Source organism: Protomyctophum bolini (genome assembly GCF_963924005.1).
Source record: "Protomyctophum bolini genome assembly, chromosome: 16".
Lineage (NCBI taxonomy): Eukaryota > Metazoa > Chordata > Actinopteri > Myctophiformes > Myctophidae > Protomyctophum > Protomyctophum bolini.
The window spans coordinates 24,975,846-24,992,500 of record NC_137877.1 but is presented as its reverse complement, the minus strand read 5'-3'; the positions used below and the strand labels follow the sequence as shown (position 1 = coordinate 24,992,500).

General features: G+C 42.0%; 1 protein-coding gene across 1 annotated transcript; it reads left to right on the top strand.

Annotated features, from left to right (window-relative positions):
- The first annotated feature begins 6,291 nt into the window (after positions 1-6,291).
- On the top strand, positions 6,292-15,166 carry map3k19 (mitogen-activated protein kinase kinase kinase 19). Its single transcript, XM_080785350.1, has 11 exons — positions 6,292-6,396; positions 6,857-6,944; positions 7,958-8,077; positions 8,843-8,973; positions 9,160-9,194; positions 9,295-11,508; positions 12,248-12,346; positions 12,672-12,910; positions 13,722-13,974; positions 14,352-14,560; positions 14,908-15,166. The coding sequence occupies exons 1-11, from the start codon at positions 6,366-6,368 to the stop codon at positions 15,005-15,007; spliced, it is 3,519 nt and encodes a 1,172-aa protein (XP_080641476.1). The 5' UTR covers positions 6,292-6,365; the 3' UTR covers positions 15,008-15,166.
- Positions 15,167-16,655: the final 1,489 nt, after the last annotated feature.

Here is a 16,655-nt window from a genome sequence, read left to right as displayed (position 1 = left end):
CCTAGAAAAAAAAAGATGGAATAGAATAGAAAATAGGATAGGAAAATAGATGTACAAGCTCACAACGCATCAATGCGACACGTGACCTTGTGGATGTTTTTGCCATATCTGTATGCCACCATCGTTCAATGACAGAGGTGTCCCATCACTCCAACTCTTTAGTTAACAGGTCAGGATACCAATTTCATCCAATCAGGAGTGAGAATCCATACAGGATTCAGAAATGATGAAACGTATGAGCAGACAAAATTGGAACTGGAACACAAGATTATAAATGATCTTTGTGCTGTTCTCTGTCCTGATTGGATAAAATGTGTCAATTGTAACCTACATGAAAATGGATTTTGTTTTACCTTTAACTTTTGAACAATAGATGTTTTGTTTAACGTAAAAATATCACTTGCAGCACCTTTTAAAATAAAATGGAAAGAGGGATGTTTTATGAGCACTGTTCTCACTGTTATGTTGAAACCTATGATTGGAAAGCAATGTAGGCTATTTATGATGACACTGTAGTACGTGGACGTTACAGGTCTATTTGATACTGTACTGTACTATCAGAGTTAATATAAATGAACACTGGACCAGGTCAACCTGGCCAACAGAAAGTCTTAACGAGCTCATTGTGCCCCAGCGTTGTGCATCGGGGAATGTGATACACATCATCAGGTGCGTTTGGTACAATGGGCTGAGTCTAAATGGCAGTGTGTGAATACTGTCTGTGTGTTTGCCTCCCACCTGTGGCTCTCTGTTGAATGTACAACAATTGTGTAACTTGTTGTAATGGAGTTATAGTGGTGGAATAAGCCAGTTTTCTTTTCTTTTTCTTTTTCACTTAAGTAAAAGTAGCAATACAACAATGTAGACAAGTACAAGTCCTGTATAAAGGTGTACTTGAGTAGAATTCCAAAGGTATTGCACAGCAGTGTCAACACAGCAATGTGTGTGGGGAGGAATTAATTGGCATAACGACTTAATTGTGGAGAAAAAGGGGTTGAGGGTATAATTTCAAAAATGACTTACTATAATAAATTCAAATTAATTAATTTGTCACTCATTCGTATGGAAAGGACGGACGGACAGTGCAGTTGTCCATTAACTGAAATTACCCTCTTTGCCACATGCATGTTGTGTAAGTGTACAGTGTCTGTGTATAAAGTTTAACTGTGTTTGTCCTATATAGGTGGAGACAGACACTGTTGACGTGAATGTTTGTAACGGTGACGGGGTGACACCTGTGACACTTGCCGTCAGGGACATTGACCTGTTTGAGGGCCTCGCACCATCGTTGCCATGGGAACACAGCCCCGTGGAGGTGGTCAAGGGACTGATGGCTCTCTCAGCGTAAGATTACGCATGCAGAATACATGGGTTGACATGAACATGCATTAGCCATTTAAACCCCTACGATTGGTTGACTGGATTTAGTGGATTACCAAGGGCTCCATACTAGCAGTAGCTAGGCCTTTATACTTCTATCCCAGAGGCAAATATCGTACTTCACTACAAATATTGTACTCCACTACAATTATTTGAAAACTTTACTTACTAGTTACTTTGATTATTATTACAAAACATAGCCTACATTAAACTCAGCCCTATATACTTTTCAGCAAATTGAAAATAGCCGATCTACCAGTAAGACGCGCAAACGCGGGAAGCGAACGCAGCTCGTACATATTTTGGTTTTGGACATATAGCTGCTTTGGGGACTCCTTATATGGTTATGGCTGAGTCATGGTGACGTAATCACTCAGCTCCATATATGGGCACAAAAGCGGGACAGACACACACACAGACAGACATGATCTGCTAGGTCTGTAAGTGCTCACTGCGTTCGCAACAAGCTCACAATGCGTTACATTGCGATGCATTGTGAACTTCTGGATCTGCTATTTTCAAGTTTTAATGGGACATTCTGCATAGTGAGTAGCCTACTGTCTACTTTTGGTACTTTATGTACATTTTGATGCCAATACCTTTATACTTTTACTCAAGTACATTTTGAATTCCGGACTTTTACTGAGTAGTTCTACATTGCAGTATTGATACTTTTACTCAAGTACAAAATGTTAGTACCACTGTTGGTACTAACAACAACTCTGTTCCCAACCAGTGACCTGTGTATGCACGACCACAGGGGGTGTACACCTCTCCACTATGCCCTTAACATCAACAGTTCCCTGAAAGAAGAGATCATTCAAATGATGATCAGGGCCCTCGATCACACAGGTACACATACGCATGCATGCACACCTTTCCTTTCTACACCAAATTTCTTCACCGAAAATAGACGATCTACAAGACTCAGAGTAACAGTGAAGGTGCAGTTGTATGACAGTATGACATCTTTAGCTGCATATTGCTGTAGATATGCTATTTCTGAGTCGGGAGTCGACACTACATGAACATGCGGTTAACTCAATCTCCTCACATCTGTCTATAGTGTTAACTTGGTTATCGATTCTTCTCCTTGTGGTGTTGTTAACTGCTAGCTTGGTTACTGATTCATATTGATTGAGTTATTCATTAAGCCATGCATGGTAAATGCAAATCTCTCTCGCAAGCATGCATGCACGCACGGCTTGCATGGCTCGCACACACGCACACACACACACACACAATCAAGCAAACACAGATCATTCCCAGTTCATTCATAATCATGCTTTTCATAAGGAACCTCTGCAGTCGTCATCAAAGCCTGCACTTGTAAGGCCAGAAGGGGGTGTGGGGTGTGTGAAAAACCCTTGTTTGTGTATAGACTGACCATGCCTTCTAATGTCAGTGTGCTTATGTTCATAAGAATGTCAGTTCAGGTGGAGGTTTATGTTACAAAAAGAGACGGGTGAGGTAGCTTGCCTTTACCTACAGTAGCTGCATAGTGCTGCTTGTTTTTTGTGTTTTTATCAGTGAACAATTTGTCTTTTTTTGCTTTGTTTTACCCTATAAAGTATAAACTAATAGAAAGGGAATGGCAGGCAGACTAAGGCATATTGGGAACACCTTTCTTCCACACTTCTTTTCCTCATTCTATCCTGGGTAAACAGCTTGTTTCCACACTTCTGGTCCACGTGCGCCTAATGCTTCATTTACACAGGGTTTAACTCTTGACCTGGTATGTTCAGGAGTATTAGCAGTGGAGAGTTGTTTTTTGTCCCCACTAGCAGCAGGGCTTTAAGGGTGGCAATGTTAGTTCCTTGGTCCATCCAACACTTTATTCACAAACAAGATATCTTGAAAACTTTGGTCTTGGATTGCCACAATTAATAATACTTTCAAGAAAAACTACTTTTTCATTTCTAGGCCTAGTATAGTAGTGAGGATGGTGCCACTTGATTACATCTAAATAGGGCCCTTAGTCTTGCACATGTTTAGGGATGAACACATGAAGCGTGTATCTGTATATGTGCAGGTGGCAGGTGCTACAAAGGTTTAAAGGTGCACACAAAACAAATTTGTGTGAACGTGAATGCATGTCTTGACTGCGTGTGTGTGTGTGTGTGTGTGTGTGTGTGTGTGTGTGTGTGTGTGTGTGTGTGTGTGTGTGTGTGTGTGTGTGTGTGTGTGTGTGTGTGTGTGTGTGTGTGTGTGTGTGTGTGTGTGTGTGTGTGTGTGTGTGTGTGCATGTGCGTGCGTGGATACAGCCTTAGTCTCACCGCTAGGTTTGGTAAGACAACCAGACTCAGAGCTTGGAGACCTGGAGATGGAGATGGATCTGGATGGCTTTCATTCCAGTCAGTTGTCAGCTGACAACCCCAGCCCAAATCACCACCACTGTCTGCTAAACAACCACACTAAGGTAAAGGGCCCATATACACTCAGTGGTGACACACTGTGTGACTAAATCAAACTGTCAGTCTGTCACTCACGCACGCACGCACGCACGCACGCAGGACCCTGTGACCTATAGCCTGCAGGGTATTTACTGTAATTATTACAAGTGTAGTATATTCTAGACATGTGTCTCTGTGTGGTTGTAAACAAACAAACACGCAAACATGCACACACACACACACACACACGGACGGACGGAAGCACACACGCACGCACGCACGCACCCATGCACACAAACACACAGCCTGACTGGGTGTTGTTGGCTCAACTCGTTAATCAGAAAGACAATTACTCAAGTACACAAACAAACAATGGACAGACTGGCCACCCACCCACAAGCCAAACATGAATGTAACGTACGTGTGTGTGTGTGTGTGTGTGTGTGTGTGTGTGTGTGTGTGTGGTTTAGCGTGGAGGAGGGGTGATTTCTGTGGTGTTGACTCCTAGTTCTAGCCTGGCTATATCACACTCTACTACTACTACATCTACATGTGGCATAGCCTACAAGCAGGGCAGCTGGCTAACTGACTAATGGCCCTACAGCCTCTGATTGAATACGAAGGAAAAGGCAGATGGTCTATAGAGGTGTGCTGCATGTATCCCAAAGAGCTCACACAAGGACATGAGATACACAAACATACGTACATAGTAGACACTGGTCCATATGGTTATAATTACTGCTAGTGTAGGCCTATGATGTGTTAACATATATACCGGTACATATGCATGCAAACAGGGATGCGTTCATCTTGCACTGCAGAAATGTCCATGGCAATACAGCAGTGGTTCCCAAACCTTTTAGCCTGTGACCCAAAAGAGAAATTAGATGGAAATAGCATATCTACAAGCTCCCAACGTGGTGCGAAGCTACTTTTTTTAAATTACAGATTTTTTTTTTTCTATTCATGAAAAATGTTTGCTTCTTTGGGGAAATTTATTTTGATCTTTGCTTTTTGGGGGGAATTTATTTTTAAATGATTTTGTTTTGAAATGATAATAAAAAACTAAATGTAGTAAACAAAATATAAAGGGACCCACAAATGGGTCCCGACCCACTGTTTGGGAACCATTATTGAGGCAGTATTTTGTTCATGTCTATCATTCAGGACGTACAGTCTTCAGAGAGTGTCCCTCGATTGGAACATCGTAGAGTCATCAGCCACGGTAAAACTCACATAATGCTTTTGCTGGGAGGTGGACGGGATTGGTTTGGGGTTTCTCCCAAATCGGTGGCAGGACTGAATCAGCACGCTACAGATGGGACTTATAAATGATAAATGGAGCATTTATATAGTGCCTTTATCCAAGGCACTTTAGAATAAGAGAACAAAAAGTGGAGTGAAATATTTAATATTATACTACAGGCAATTGGTTGAAATAAGCTCTCAAGCTGTGCTGAAATGGGCATGACACATTAATTATTGATTCTCCCCCCGGCCAGCACCGGGGTAAAGCTTTTTCCTGCAGGAAACACTGCTACACTGATGGTGGACGAAACCATCAAGGGTCACTCATCGCCATTGGCTTGTGGCATTTGTCAAAATTCAATTTTTGCCATGGACATACAAGATGAGTGGACACTAATATTACCAGATTGAAACACATAAAGAGATAGCTCATGACAGGTTTGTATAACTCCGAGTTATGGGTGTCCTTGCAAATAAACCCACAAGTACTACAGTGGACTCCTAGTGAGCCATAGTATCATAGTAAATCAGTGTCATACAATTCTGAAGAAAGCTTGGAGACTGATATTCAGTAATTGGTATTACGATCAAAATTAAAACAGGAAATCAAAAATTTGCTACGGACAAGGCCTAGTCTTTGCCACGCGGGACACATTTGTCTGTGTAGGCCTCTGACATATCGATGACCCCTGGAAACCATGGAAGGCACCATGCTGCTTATCTAGAGCAATTAGGGGTTAAGTGTCTTATTGATTGATTTATTGATTGATTGATTGATTGAACTGCTTATTCACAGTTTGTAGGATGGGAACACGGTACACTTCAAACCAAAGCACAAGTCAATACAAAAACTGCACTACGAGGACAAAACCAGAAAAGAAAGCATTAAGACATGTTTACATCAGGGTCCTCAGTTTTCAATTCATCAAGGACACTTTGACACACTATCCCAGGGGGGATCAAACCAGGACCCTTTCCGATCCCCAAGCGGCCGCTCTACAGTATATCTCATCCTGAGCCACTGCTGCCCTATGCAAGAGGGTGAGGAGAAAGTGGGAGGTGACAGAGGGAGGGGATAAGCAAACTAGCAAAGGGTGGCAGGCAGGGGGGGGTCACATACACACACACACACAATGCAACCTCTCAGCTGAGAAACCTGCATGCCTGACTTGTGTGTTGTGTCACAAACAGGACAAGAGTGCTAGCTGATAAGCAAAAGAGAGAGATCGGTGTTGAAAGTGGGCTTTAGAAGACAGTGAGTTTTCAACGGTCACATTCCTTACCTCGGCATAGACAAAGTGGGAAGTGCTGTTTGATTATAAAGAAGCAGAGAGATGCAAACGCATGCAGGAGTACAGAGAGAGAGCAATACTAGGTGAGTCCTCCACCTCCATCTGTCACCTTGTCATTTAATCCGGGTCCCTAACTGCTATGAAGGTAGACTGGACAAACAGGCTTGAGAAGAGGTAATGTCCATTGTTTTCATTGCAATACTAAACAGCATAATACATTGTGACCCTAGTTCGACACTTGACTTACACTGTTAGTTTACAGGACCTAATTTATTTGATGTAGAGCTCCAAAATGTAATGTGGGATAAAAAATTAAAAATAATAAGGTTTATTATACCATCCAAAGTCCCAAATGGACCCATATTATTTATTTTTACTACGTATATCCGTTATCGTTTGTACTTATTCTCCACTACATCTTGGAGAATAATATAACTACAAGCTCTCTCTCTCTTGCTGTGTGTGTGTGTGTGTGTGTGTGTGTGTGTGTGTGTGTGTGTGTGTGTGTGTGCGTGCGTGTGCGCATGCATATATGTGTGACAGATAAGGGGATCCCCTTCGGTTTCCAAAACGCCATGGAAACGCTGAGAGACATCAGGCAAGCCTGCCAGAATGTGGGGAAGGGGAACAGGTGTTTAGCACACACACACACACACACACACACACACACACACACACACACACACACACACAATACTGTATCTGTTCATACGAATAGATAGAGGCTACGTGTGTGACATCATCATATATACTCGGAAATTAGCCGGGAACAGGGTGGCAAAAACCCCTACTTTCTGGCCTTGACAGCTCATACATCCAAACAGAAATGTGATTGCATTAAAGTTGATTAAACAACGTTAAATGACGTTAAACTCACTTGATGCATGTATACATTGCATATACATTACAGCCACATACACACAGGCGTGTGGTGGATGGTCACGAGTCGACACCCAAACACCAAAGCAGTCCACACACTGCCCCTCACAATTGCCCAAACAAACCAAGGGTACACACTATTCAACTTTTCACAACTCTGTTTGTGTGTGTGTGTGCGCGCTACGTGGGTCTGTGGCACTGTGCTGTGTGTCACAAGCATTGTATACACACACAGTATACACACACCCCAAACTAGTAGAATAATCTAGAATTGCGTCCTATCCTGTTACACCGACAGTCCCGTCTGCTCCTGTGCCTCAAGGACAACCTGTTCCACCCAAAACACACTGGAGCTGCTCTGTGAAACAACCTATTGTCTGTGTTGTTGTGGCGCTCTCATCACGGAATCAAGTCTCCCAGCAGTCTCTCCTTTCATAGAATAGACCCATAGAAAGTCAGAGAGAAACGTTGGAGTATTAGGCCACTATGTTCGGCAGTGGGTACATTAGATTCACTATTGTTTACTTCTTATTATTATTGATTCGTTATGCTATTGTTACTGAGCCTCCAGTGATTTTCTCAGTCGAATGTCATTCATTTTTATTATCCCTTCTTTTGGTCAGAAACAAACAAATAGTGGAAATGTCGCAATGCTTTGTGTGCTTAGTTCAGAGCTCTGTTTTTGCTATTATATCTCTGTTCTTGACTGTGTCACACCAGTAGAGGTTTATGTCCCATATCTCTGTTCTTGTGTCACACACGTAGAGGTTTATGTCTGCCCAGGCTGAATGACAGAGGCAGACCATGGGCTCACCTGGATTTGGCATCCACTTCCTGCTTGCAGGGTACGAGGAGCCCCCGTTTGCCTGAACCCCCCAGACACAGGTAGGCCTGCAGTATGTGCTACTATACAGCTTTAGATACGGATGCACAAGTCCAATGTGTTTACTATTATTCCATTGCCAAAATAAATACTTGATTAATTGATTGAATAGTTTTATACAGAAACACTTAGTCTAAAAGGGATAGCACCAACAAAAAGTCCTTGCAGTCTTGTTTCCATTTAGGCCCTAAATCTTAAAGGCCATGGCCGTCCATACCATGAAGAATGATAACTATAAATATAATGATGTGAAGATCTAATCCACACTTATGAATGATCACTTGCTGTAAACATGTTCTACTGTACGTGACGACCTGTGAATTAAGATAGATTTTGATCATCAATCATTGTTGATTGTGGTGTGGACTGACCAAATTCTGACTCTGCCATCACTTCAGTTAGAAAGATTTTTAACTGAGCAAAAGGTGCACACCAGTCCTTGTGAGGTGCCAGCCAACGGGAAAAATACTAGTAATGAAAAAATGCATAGCTGGATTAGACGCACACTCGTAGCTGCCAATGCCAACCGTTTATTGTGGACAGAGAAGAAACCAACATTTCGGACAGATATACTGCCTTATTCAGGGTATAACTCATGAAGGCAGTATATCTGTCCGAAACGTTGGTTTTAGTTTCGTTTAGTGTAATAGATTTAGTGGATGTTTGTTAGTTTGTTAGATATAACAAAACATTTATAGTGTGTGAATTCTTAAAAAAGCACAGAAAATGAATAGCCCTAATCTCAAATTCTCCTTGTTACCAATAAGGAAGAACCAGGCTGTTGTTGGATCCCCTCGGTCCTCAGGCCTCCTGCCCGAGCCTCAGTCCTGCCAGTTCAGTCAGTCGGCCCCCAGTGTCATGGAACCATTGCTCCAGACCAGGGCACGCACCCAGAACCGTGAGTACAGCTCCATTTGTGGGTCACAGACCAATTTTTATGGGTCCCTTTATTTTTTGTTTCCTATATTTTGTTTTTAATTATTATTATTTCAAAACATTTTTAAAAAACATTGACATTTGTTAGTACTTTCAGAAAGAAATTAAAGAAAAGTCTAAGAAATTATATATCTATATCTATTTGCAGGACTTGGTTCTGATACAAAAAGCAATGGAAGAAAGGTGGGTCACTTTTGTATTTGTTGGATTTGACCTTCCCTGGCAAAATCCATGTATGCCTAGTTCCTATACATAACATCCCTTTTCTCTGTAATTTACTCAGGGGTCCTTGCCCGCCTTGTGCCCCAGTATCCCTCCCCGAACCCCCAAACTCTTGGCTCCATTGGATGGTAGGCCCAGGAATGGAGGAGACCTGCCTGCATTCAAGCACTACGCTCCCCTGAAGCCCATAAGTCAGACCTCTGTGATTTCCATGGCCCATCTAAGGAGACGGAGGCTATCTTGGGGCAGTCCACGCAGTGGGCTTCCCACCACCAGGGGCGGCAGCGAGGAGAGTGGCTCCAGCAGCAGCCAGAGTTCGATTGATCTTGAAGACGAGGAAGAGGGTGAAGAAGAGGAGAAGGACCTCCGCAAAGAAGCCTCAGTAGACGCCTACCCGAAGACAATCAAGGACAGATTGCACTTCGATGTGGAGTTGTCTGTGCGTTTGGCAGCTGTGAGTTACAGTGAGCCTATAGAGGACCATGGCATTAGGAAGGCAACACGTCACAACCATGTGGACCGTCATAATGAGGAAGCCATCACGCATACAAAGGAGAATGTAAATTATGGACAACCTACAAAGTCACACTGTGAAAACAAAGCCAATGTGAAACATATTGAAGAAAACAAACACCCTAAGAAAGAAAAAAACAATGTGGTGTGTGCTGAAGACGTTATGGACGAGATTTGTCACATCACTGCGTCCGACCTGAATCATGACCAGGATAATGGCATTATTGGCTCCGATGGGGATTACCAAAATGATGAACAGGTCGTGGAACTGTCAGATGTTTGTGTTGAGAATGTAAAGGTGAACAGTGGCACCTCTGCTGTGGAGAAGAATCAACATTTGCCTCGGACTGTAACTCTCACACTATCAGAGCTGGATGCCCAGCCGGATGATATGATGATGAAGAAACCTACTAAACCATCCAGGAACAGAGAGAGGAGATATAGCGAGAACCATGAACTGCCAAATAATTTCCAGACCAACCAGTCTTTCAACGCGCTGGCACACAAAAACCGCAGCGTCCCAAATCGGACACCCAAGACCAAAGGCAATCTGAGGACCTCTACCGTCGCACAAGTCAGGAAAACCACTGATCTGATTATTAACGGTGAAGCCACTAAAGTCAAATCCAAGCTGAATGCTGTTAAGGATGCACTGCAGAGAGCATCTCCACGAAAGAAAGTAATTGAAGTACACCATCGAAACGGCAAAACACCCGGCAAGATGTCAAGCAGCAACAATGAAACCCCAAATTCAGAGAGGGAGCTGAAAAGTGCCAGGCACCCCAAGAGAACTGTCATAGCAGCAGGGACAGCCAGGTCTAAATCCGCTGTGGACTGTGTCACCTACAAAGACATGTTTCAGGAAATACAAAGCGGCGACGAGGGACCGGCTATCTATGAGATGTTTGCAGGTCCTGTTTACGACAACCTAAGGGTCTCTGGCTCCTGCGAGAAGCGTAAGGGCAGGCACACGCAGTCTGCTCCATCTCTGAAGATACGGCAGAATCACAGAATCAAACACAGACCTTTGAGGAAACAGCCAGAGAACAATAAGCTGAGGCGAAGTCCGGTGGAGAAGGCAGTGATTTCAACCAAGGGCAAACTTAAACCTGTTACTTCCAGGGCAAAGCCTTGCCTCACACCTCTACCAAGGACAGTGACAGACAAAATGGTGGACATCACTAGGCTGGATTGGCACACAGATGCTGAGCTCAGTGAGGACGATGTAGAGATTTATCCCAACAACACTCGGGTCCAGAGTGAAGATCCCATGTTATCTATTATAGAAGAGGTACCCTCCACATATGGGTCTGATATGGTGAAGCCAAGAGAAAACCTAATAACTAGTCCAATGCCAAAGACAGGACGTACATCTTGCAGAGTATCTCGTGAAGATTTTTATAGTCATCACACGCAAAGAATGTTGAAGAATTCACTAGACAACCACCACAGGGAAACTGAGATGGAAAACCCGGACCATCCAGTTCCTGAGCCTATATCGTCTCAAAGCCCAGTGCAAAGGAAGATTAACACCTGGACCTCAGGCAGCGATGGTGGAACCATGTCACAGGTTTATCAGAGATTTCTGGATGAGGCTGAGGACGGCCCGCTTACAGATGACCTGCTTAGATGTCTTGCCGAGGAGCTGATTTCACTGGATGAGAGGGATGGGTCTATAGTCCCATGGCCTGAGGATCATGAATCAAACGGAAAGCAGCACAGCCATGACGATCCTGCAATAGGAAGTGAGAGATTGCAGGAGGTAAAGTTTCGTATAATTATAATTATACTTGATTGATCCCTGTGGCAAGCTGTATCCTCTGCATTTATTGAAAGGTTTCATAACATTCATTTTCATTTATTATTTTTCTTTTAGATTTTATGACCCCAAGAAAACGGAACTTTGAACATTCAGTGGATTTTCTTTGGTCTGGAGTTTTCTCTGGGGTTTGGAAGCATTTTGAGCTGCAATGAAAACAGGCAAATCCCATTGACATATGGGATTTGCAGGCTGTGACATCACAAACAGCAGGAAAAGCAGAGAACTTGTTTGAGCCATAAAACCCCAGACCACAGAAAATCAACTGAATGTTAAAAGTTCAGGTTTTTTGGGTGCAATTGAGCTCAGAAGCATTACATTGTTTATGTCACAATCCCTTTAACCAGCTGGTTCCCAAACACTGGGTATTTTTTTGGTTTCCATATTTTGTCATAATTTCAAAACATTTTATAATTAAAAAATATATAATAAATAAAAAACACAACTAGAAAACATATTTAAAGTAGTGAAAATAGCCGATCTACAAGCTCACAACACAGCATGAAGTGACGCATTGTGATCTTGTACTGTAGATATTCTAGCTTGTAGATCTGCTATAGGCTTATATATCTTTTATTTTTACAACCTTGGCTACCTCAATGGCCTATTTGTTTTCCACATATTTGGAGCCAGCTTGTAAACACCATTGTAATCCTCCTCCTCTGTCTATTGTGTTTGGCAGGACATTACAACACATGGTGGAGTGCTCAGTGGCTTGGTTGTGGACGATGCCATCACCTGGACAAAGGGGGAAGTGCTTGGCAGAGGAGCTTATGGGACGGTAAGTTACTATCACTAACCAATGACCATTAGTACACAAAATAAAGACATACAGAATAAAGAGATTAAAACTGATGCCCATGTACAATAGAGCCTAGAGGGTGAAATGATATTGCTGTCATGCAACAAAGCTCTCAATATCTTACGACTGGGTTTTAATCCAAAATGCTGTATCAAAGTATTTTGACCAGCCGAGGACAACACATGCAGGTGCTAAAAAAAACACCCAGGTAAATGTGTCATGAACCCTGAAAGTTTCCTACTTTTTTGATTATCGAGAAGCGTTTTTCTTCACTCCACCCCAACTCTCTTCTCATCATCACCAGGTATACTGTGGCCTCACAAGTCAGGGCCAGCTGATAGCTGTGAAGCAGGTGTGCCTGGACGCCTCTGACCCCGATGCTGCCGATAGGGAGTACAGTCGTCTTCAAGAGGAGGTGGAGCTGCTGAAGAACCTCCGTCATGCCAACATCGTGGGTTTCCTGGGGACCTTGCTCCGTCAACAAGTGGTTTCTATCTTCATGGAGTACGTCCCCGGAGGCTCCATCGCCAGCATCCTCCACAGGTTAGGTGATAGTCAGTGCACAGAGGCTGGCTATTTTTGATAATTAAATAACATAATTCACTGGTTTTCAACCTATTTCTTATTATGGTCCATTATTTATTCTGCATTTGAGCCACAGACCACCATTTGATGAGATTTGGCCTCTCAGACACAAAACAAAAAAATATTTTATCATCGTTGGATAAGATTTTGTCCACAATTCCATGCTGTATTGATGTGCTGCCTACCATTAGGGAAGATAACAGGCAAACATTGGACAGGCATAGGGGGGATCCATTGGCCCTTTGACAGTGACTACCTCTTCAGACCAAGAAACGGTTTTAAGCCCCATGTATACTTTGTTGTAGGTCGGTGTATGACACCATCATACAACAGCATAGAGAACAAAAATCACTAATATTTTGCTGGAGTAGTTGTCAACCCAAGTAATCCACTTCTATTTCAGAAACATGTACTTCAGGTCAAGCAGGATATTCTAGTACTCTTTCAACATGAACCTGTAGGATAGGCTACTGTAAATAAAGACGCTCTCAAACGGTTACTGATGGAAATTAATTAGGGGTCATCGTCATGTTGGCTTGTGGACATTTTTGTCCAAATAAAAATTTTGCCACAGACATACGAAATGAGTGGACAATAATATTACCATAAACACAAAGAGTTATCCCTGAATAAACGAATGGAACTTAATGGACCCTTACAGGTCCATTTGTACGCTCTTGGAGTTAAGGGGTTCCTTGCAAATAAAACATTTGAGAACCACTAGTAAATGTTATGATCCAAATAAGAACATCCTTACTTTTAACTTCAGATTCGGTCCTCTGCCGGAGCGTGTCTTGTCCCTGTACACCAGTCAGATCCTGGAGGGGGTGGCATACCTCCACCTGAACAGGGTAATCCACCGCGACTTGAAGGGGAACAACATCATGCTGATGCCCACCGGCGTCGTGAAGCTCATCGACTTTGGCTGCGCCCGCCGCCTCAGCTGTGCCAATCACACATCCAGCAACAGTGGAGATCTTCTCAAGTCTGTCCATGGCACACCTTATTGGATGGCACCAGAGGTAAGGGTTGGAAATATGCATTAGACCCCAGCTTCCTCAAAAGCACTTTGACATCACTACCTTGACTTGTAAAGGTGGAAATTGTGAAAATAAATTACTTAACCATGTTAACCAGTGATTCCCAAACCTTTTAGCCAGTGACCCAAAAGATAAATTAGATGTTTGCCCAGGAACCAAACTAGTGAAAATAGCAGATCTACAAGCTCACAACGCATCGCTTTGTGCCATGTTATGAGCTTGTAGATTTCACTACTTCTTACTACTTTTCTTGTATTTCTTCATGAAATTACTGAAAAATATACCGGTAATTGCATTTTGTTTTCAATTCATGATTTATTTTTAGCTTTTTTCGGGAATGTACTTTTACAACTTTTTAGGTGATCAGCGAGACGGGCCATGGCAGGAAGTCAGACATCTGGAGTGTTGGTTGCACTGTGTTTGAGATGGCAACAGGAAAACCACCACTGGCACACATGGACAAGATGGCTGCCTTATTCTACATTGGAGCTGAAAGAGGGTCAATGCCCTCCCTGCCGGATGGGTTCTCCGTCAACGCTAGACACTTTGTTCAAGTCTGCCTCACAAGGTGAGATGCCTTGTCTACATTGAATACTGTAAATTATCAAGAGTACGGCCTCTTTATACATTAAAATCACCTGAGTCTCGGAGTCTACTTGAACATTTGGAATTATGGATAAAGTCGCTTAACAAAACATTGAAACCACCCATCTATTATTTTCAAGTAATAGAGGAATGTCCTTGAATACTTGGTATGGTTGAGAAAGAGAAGGCAATTATTAGTAATCCATTGTATAGCAGCTAGTTTGTTAATCTATCAAATGAAATAATTCATTGCCAAACCAAGTCTATATTGGGAGAATAGATTTGTTTCCGTGTGACCCTATGAATTTCCATATTTTTGTTCCCCTCTAGTAACCAGAAACTACGACCATCTGCCAATCAACTGCTGATGCATCCATTTATCCCACGTACAAAGCATCACTGTGGCCACCCAGATGGAAAGTGTGGTTAACGAGACATTTAGTCATATCACTCCAAATAGCTAAACCATAGCACTATACTTTTCCAAGGAGCTTAGAACAATTTTGTTATTAACTCATATTCAATCATGTATGCAAAGAGAGCACTTTTATCTATTGATCATGATCACAAAACACAACATGGTATACTTTGAGCTTGTTTCATTAATTTGTGCCAATCATTGAATGCCTATTAGGATCTATTTTATATTTAAATTATTTGTTAATGTGTAATATATTAAAATTTGTTTGCTTTGAATTGAAATCATCCTTAATTTCCGCAGGTGTCTTTATAAGCGGTGGAACAGCTGGTCACATATTAAAACAAGGTGGTCAGCAGGTGCTACTAATTTGCAAGCTCACAATGCATTGTGAGTTTGTAGATCGACTATTTTCAAATAGCTGAAATGTATAGGACTGATTAATGTATATTTTGTAATAATCAAAATCTACAAAGTAACAAAAGTTTTTAAATAATAGTGGAGTAAAAGTACAATATTTGCCTGCGAGATGTAGTGGAGAAGTAAAAGAGAACAGAAAATTGGAAATACTCCAGTGAAGTTAAAGAATTGTACTTCAGTACAGTACTTGAGTATATGTACTAAGTTACTTTACACCACTGACAATGACTACCGTAATAACTTGCTACAGCCCAGCTGTAGCAAGTTAGACAGCAATATCCAGACTTGAAGCTAGACAGCAATATCCAGACTTTTGTTCTTCAAAGTGTCAGGACAATCAGAGACCTATGCAAAATTGGTGGCGATCTTGTGTTGGGGTTTGTTAGATCCCAATATAACAACTCCATACAGTACATATTTGCTTAAGTATTCAGCACGTCATTGAACTAAACGATTTACTAAAATTAGAATGTTTACGCAGTGATTTGTTGGTGTACTGTATAATAGAAAAGCAATTCTCGATTAACCCATTTTGACCTGAAAAAGCTGTCAGTCGTTCTTCGATTCTTCAAAAATAGCAGACATACAAGCTCGTAGCACGCCACTCGGTGGCGTGCTATGAGCTTGTAGATCTGCTATTTTTCAATAGCTAAAGCATAACATAATGCTAACACCAAAAGGAGTTCCCGCCAAAATGGGTTAACCACATGTACAGAATAGCCGCTAATTGATAATCGATCGCTGCATTGACTACTGTTAATTTCATTGCCACACCAAGGTGTGATTGTGACGAGTCTGAAATAAAAACATTAAAAGCTATATTTACACAATCATGGCTTTAACCCATTTAGACCCGAGGACGATTCTACAAACTTGTTATGTCAGTTGTTCTCAAATATTTTCATCTCAAGGACCCCCCCAAATGTAATTGGCTGCAAACCCCCATCTGAAAATATGTTGTTACAGGGAGGGAGCCCCCAGAAGCGAATATTTGAGTTAAAAAGGTTTGCTCTGAAATATATTCAAAGATTTGTGCCACATTTTCATTTTTCAAAAATAGCAGATCTACAAGCTCATAGCACGGTACTGTGCTGCGCTATGAGCTTGTAGATCTGCTATTTTAGTATTTGTCAATAGCTAAAGTATAACAATGTTTAAAACACCAAAAGGGGTTACGTCCTGAATGGGTTAAAGTGCAAACGTCTCTAGACGTCTAATTATGTAGACTGAAATATGTTTG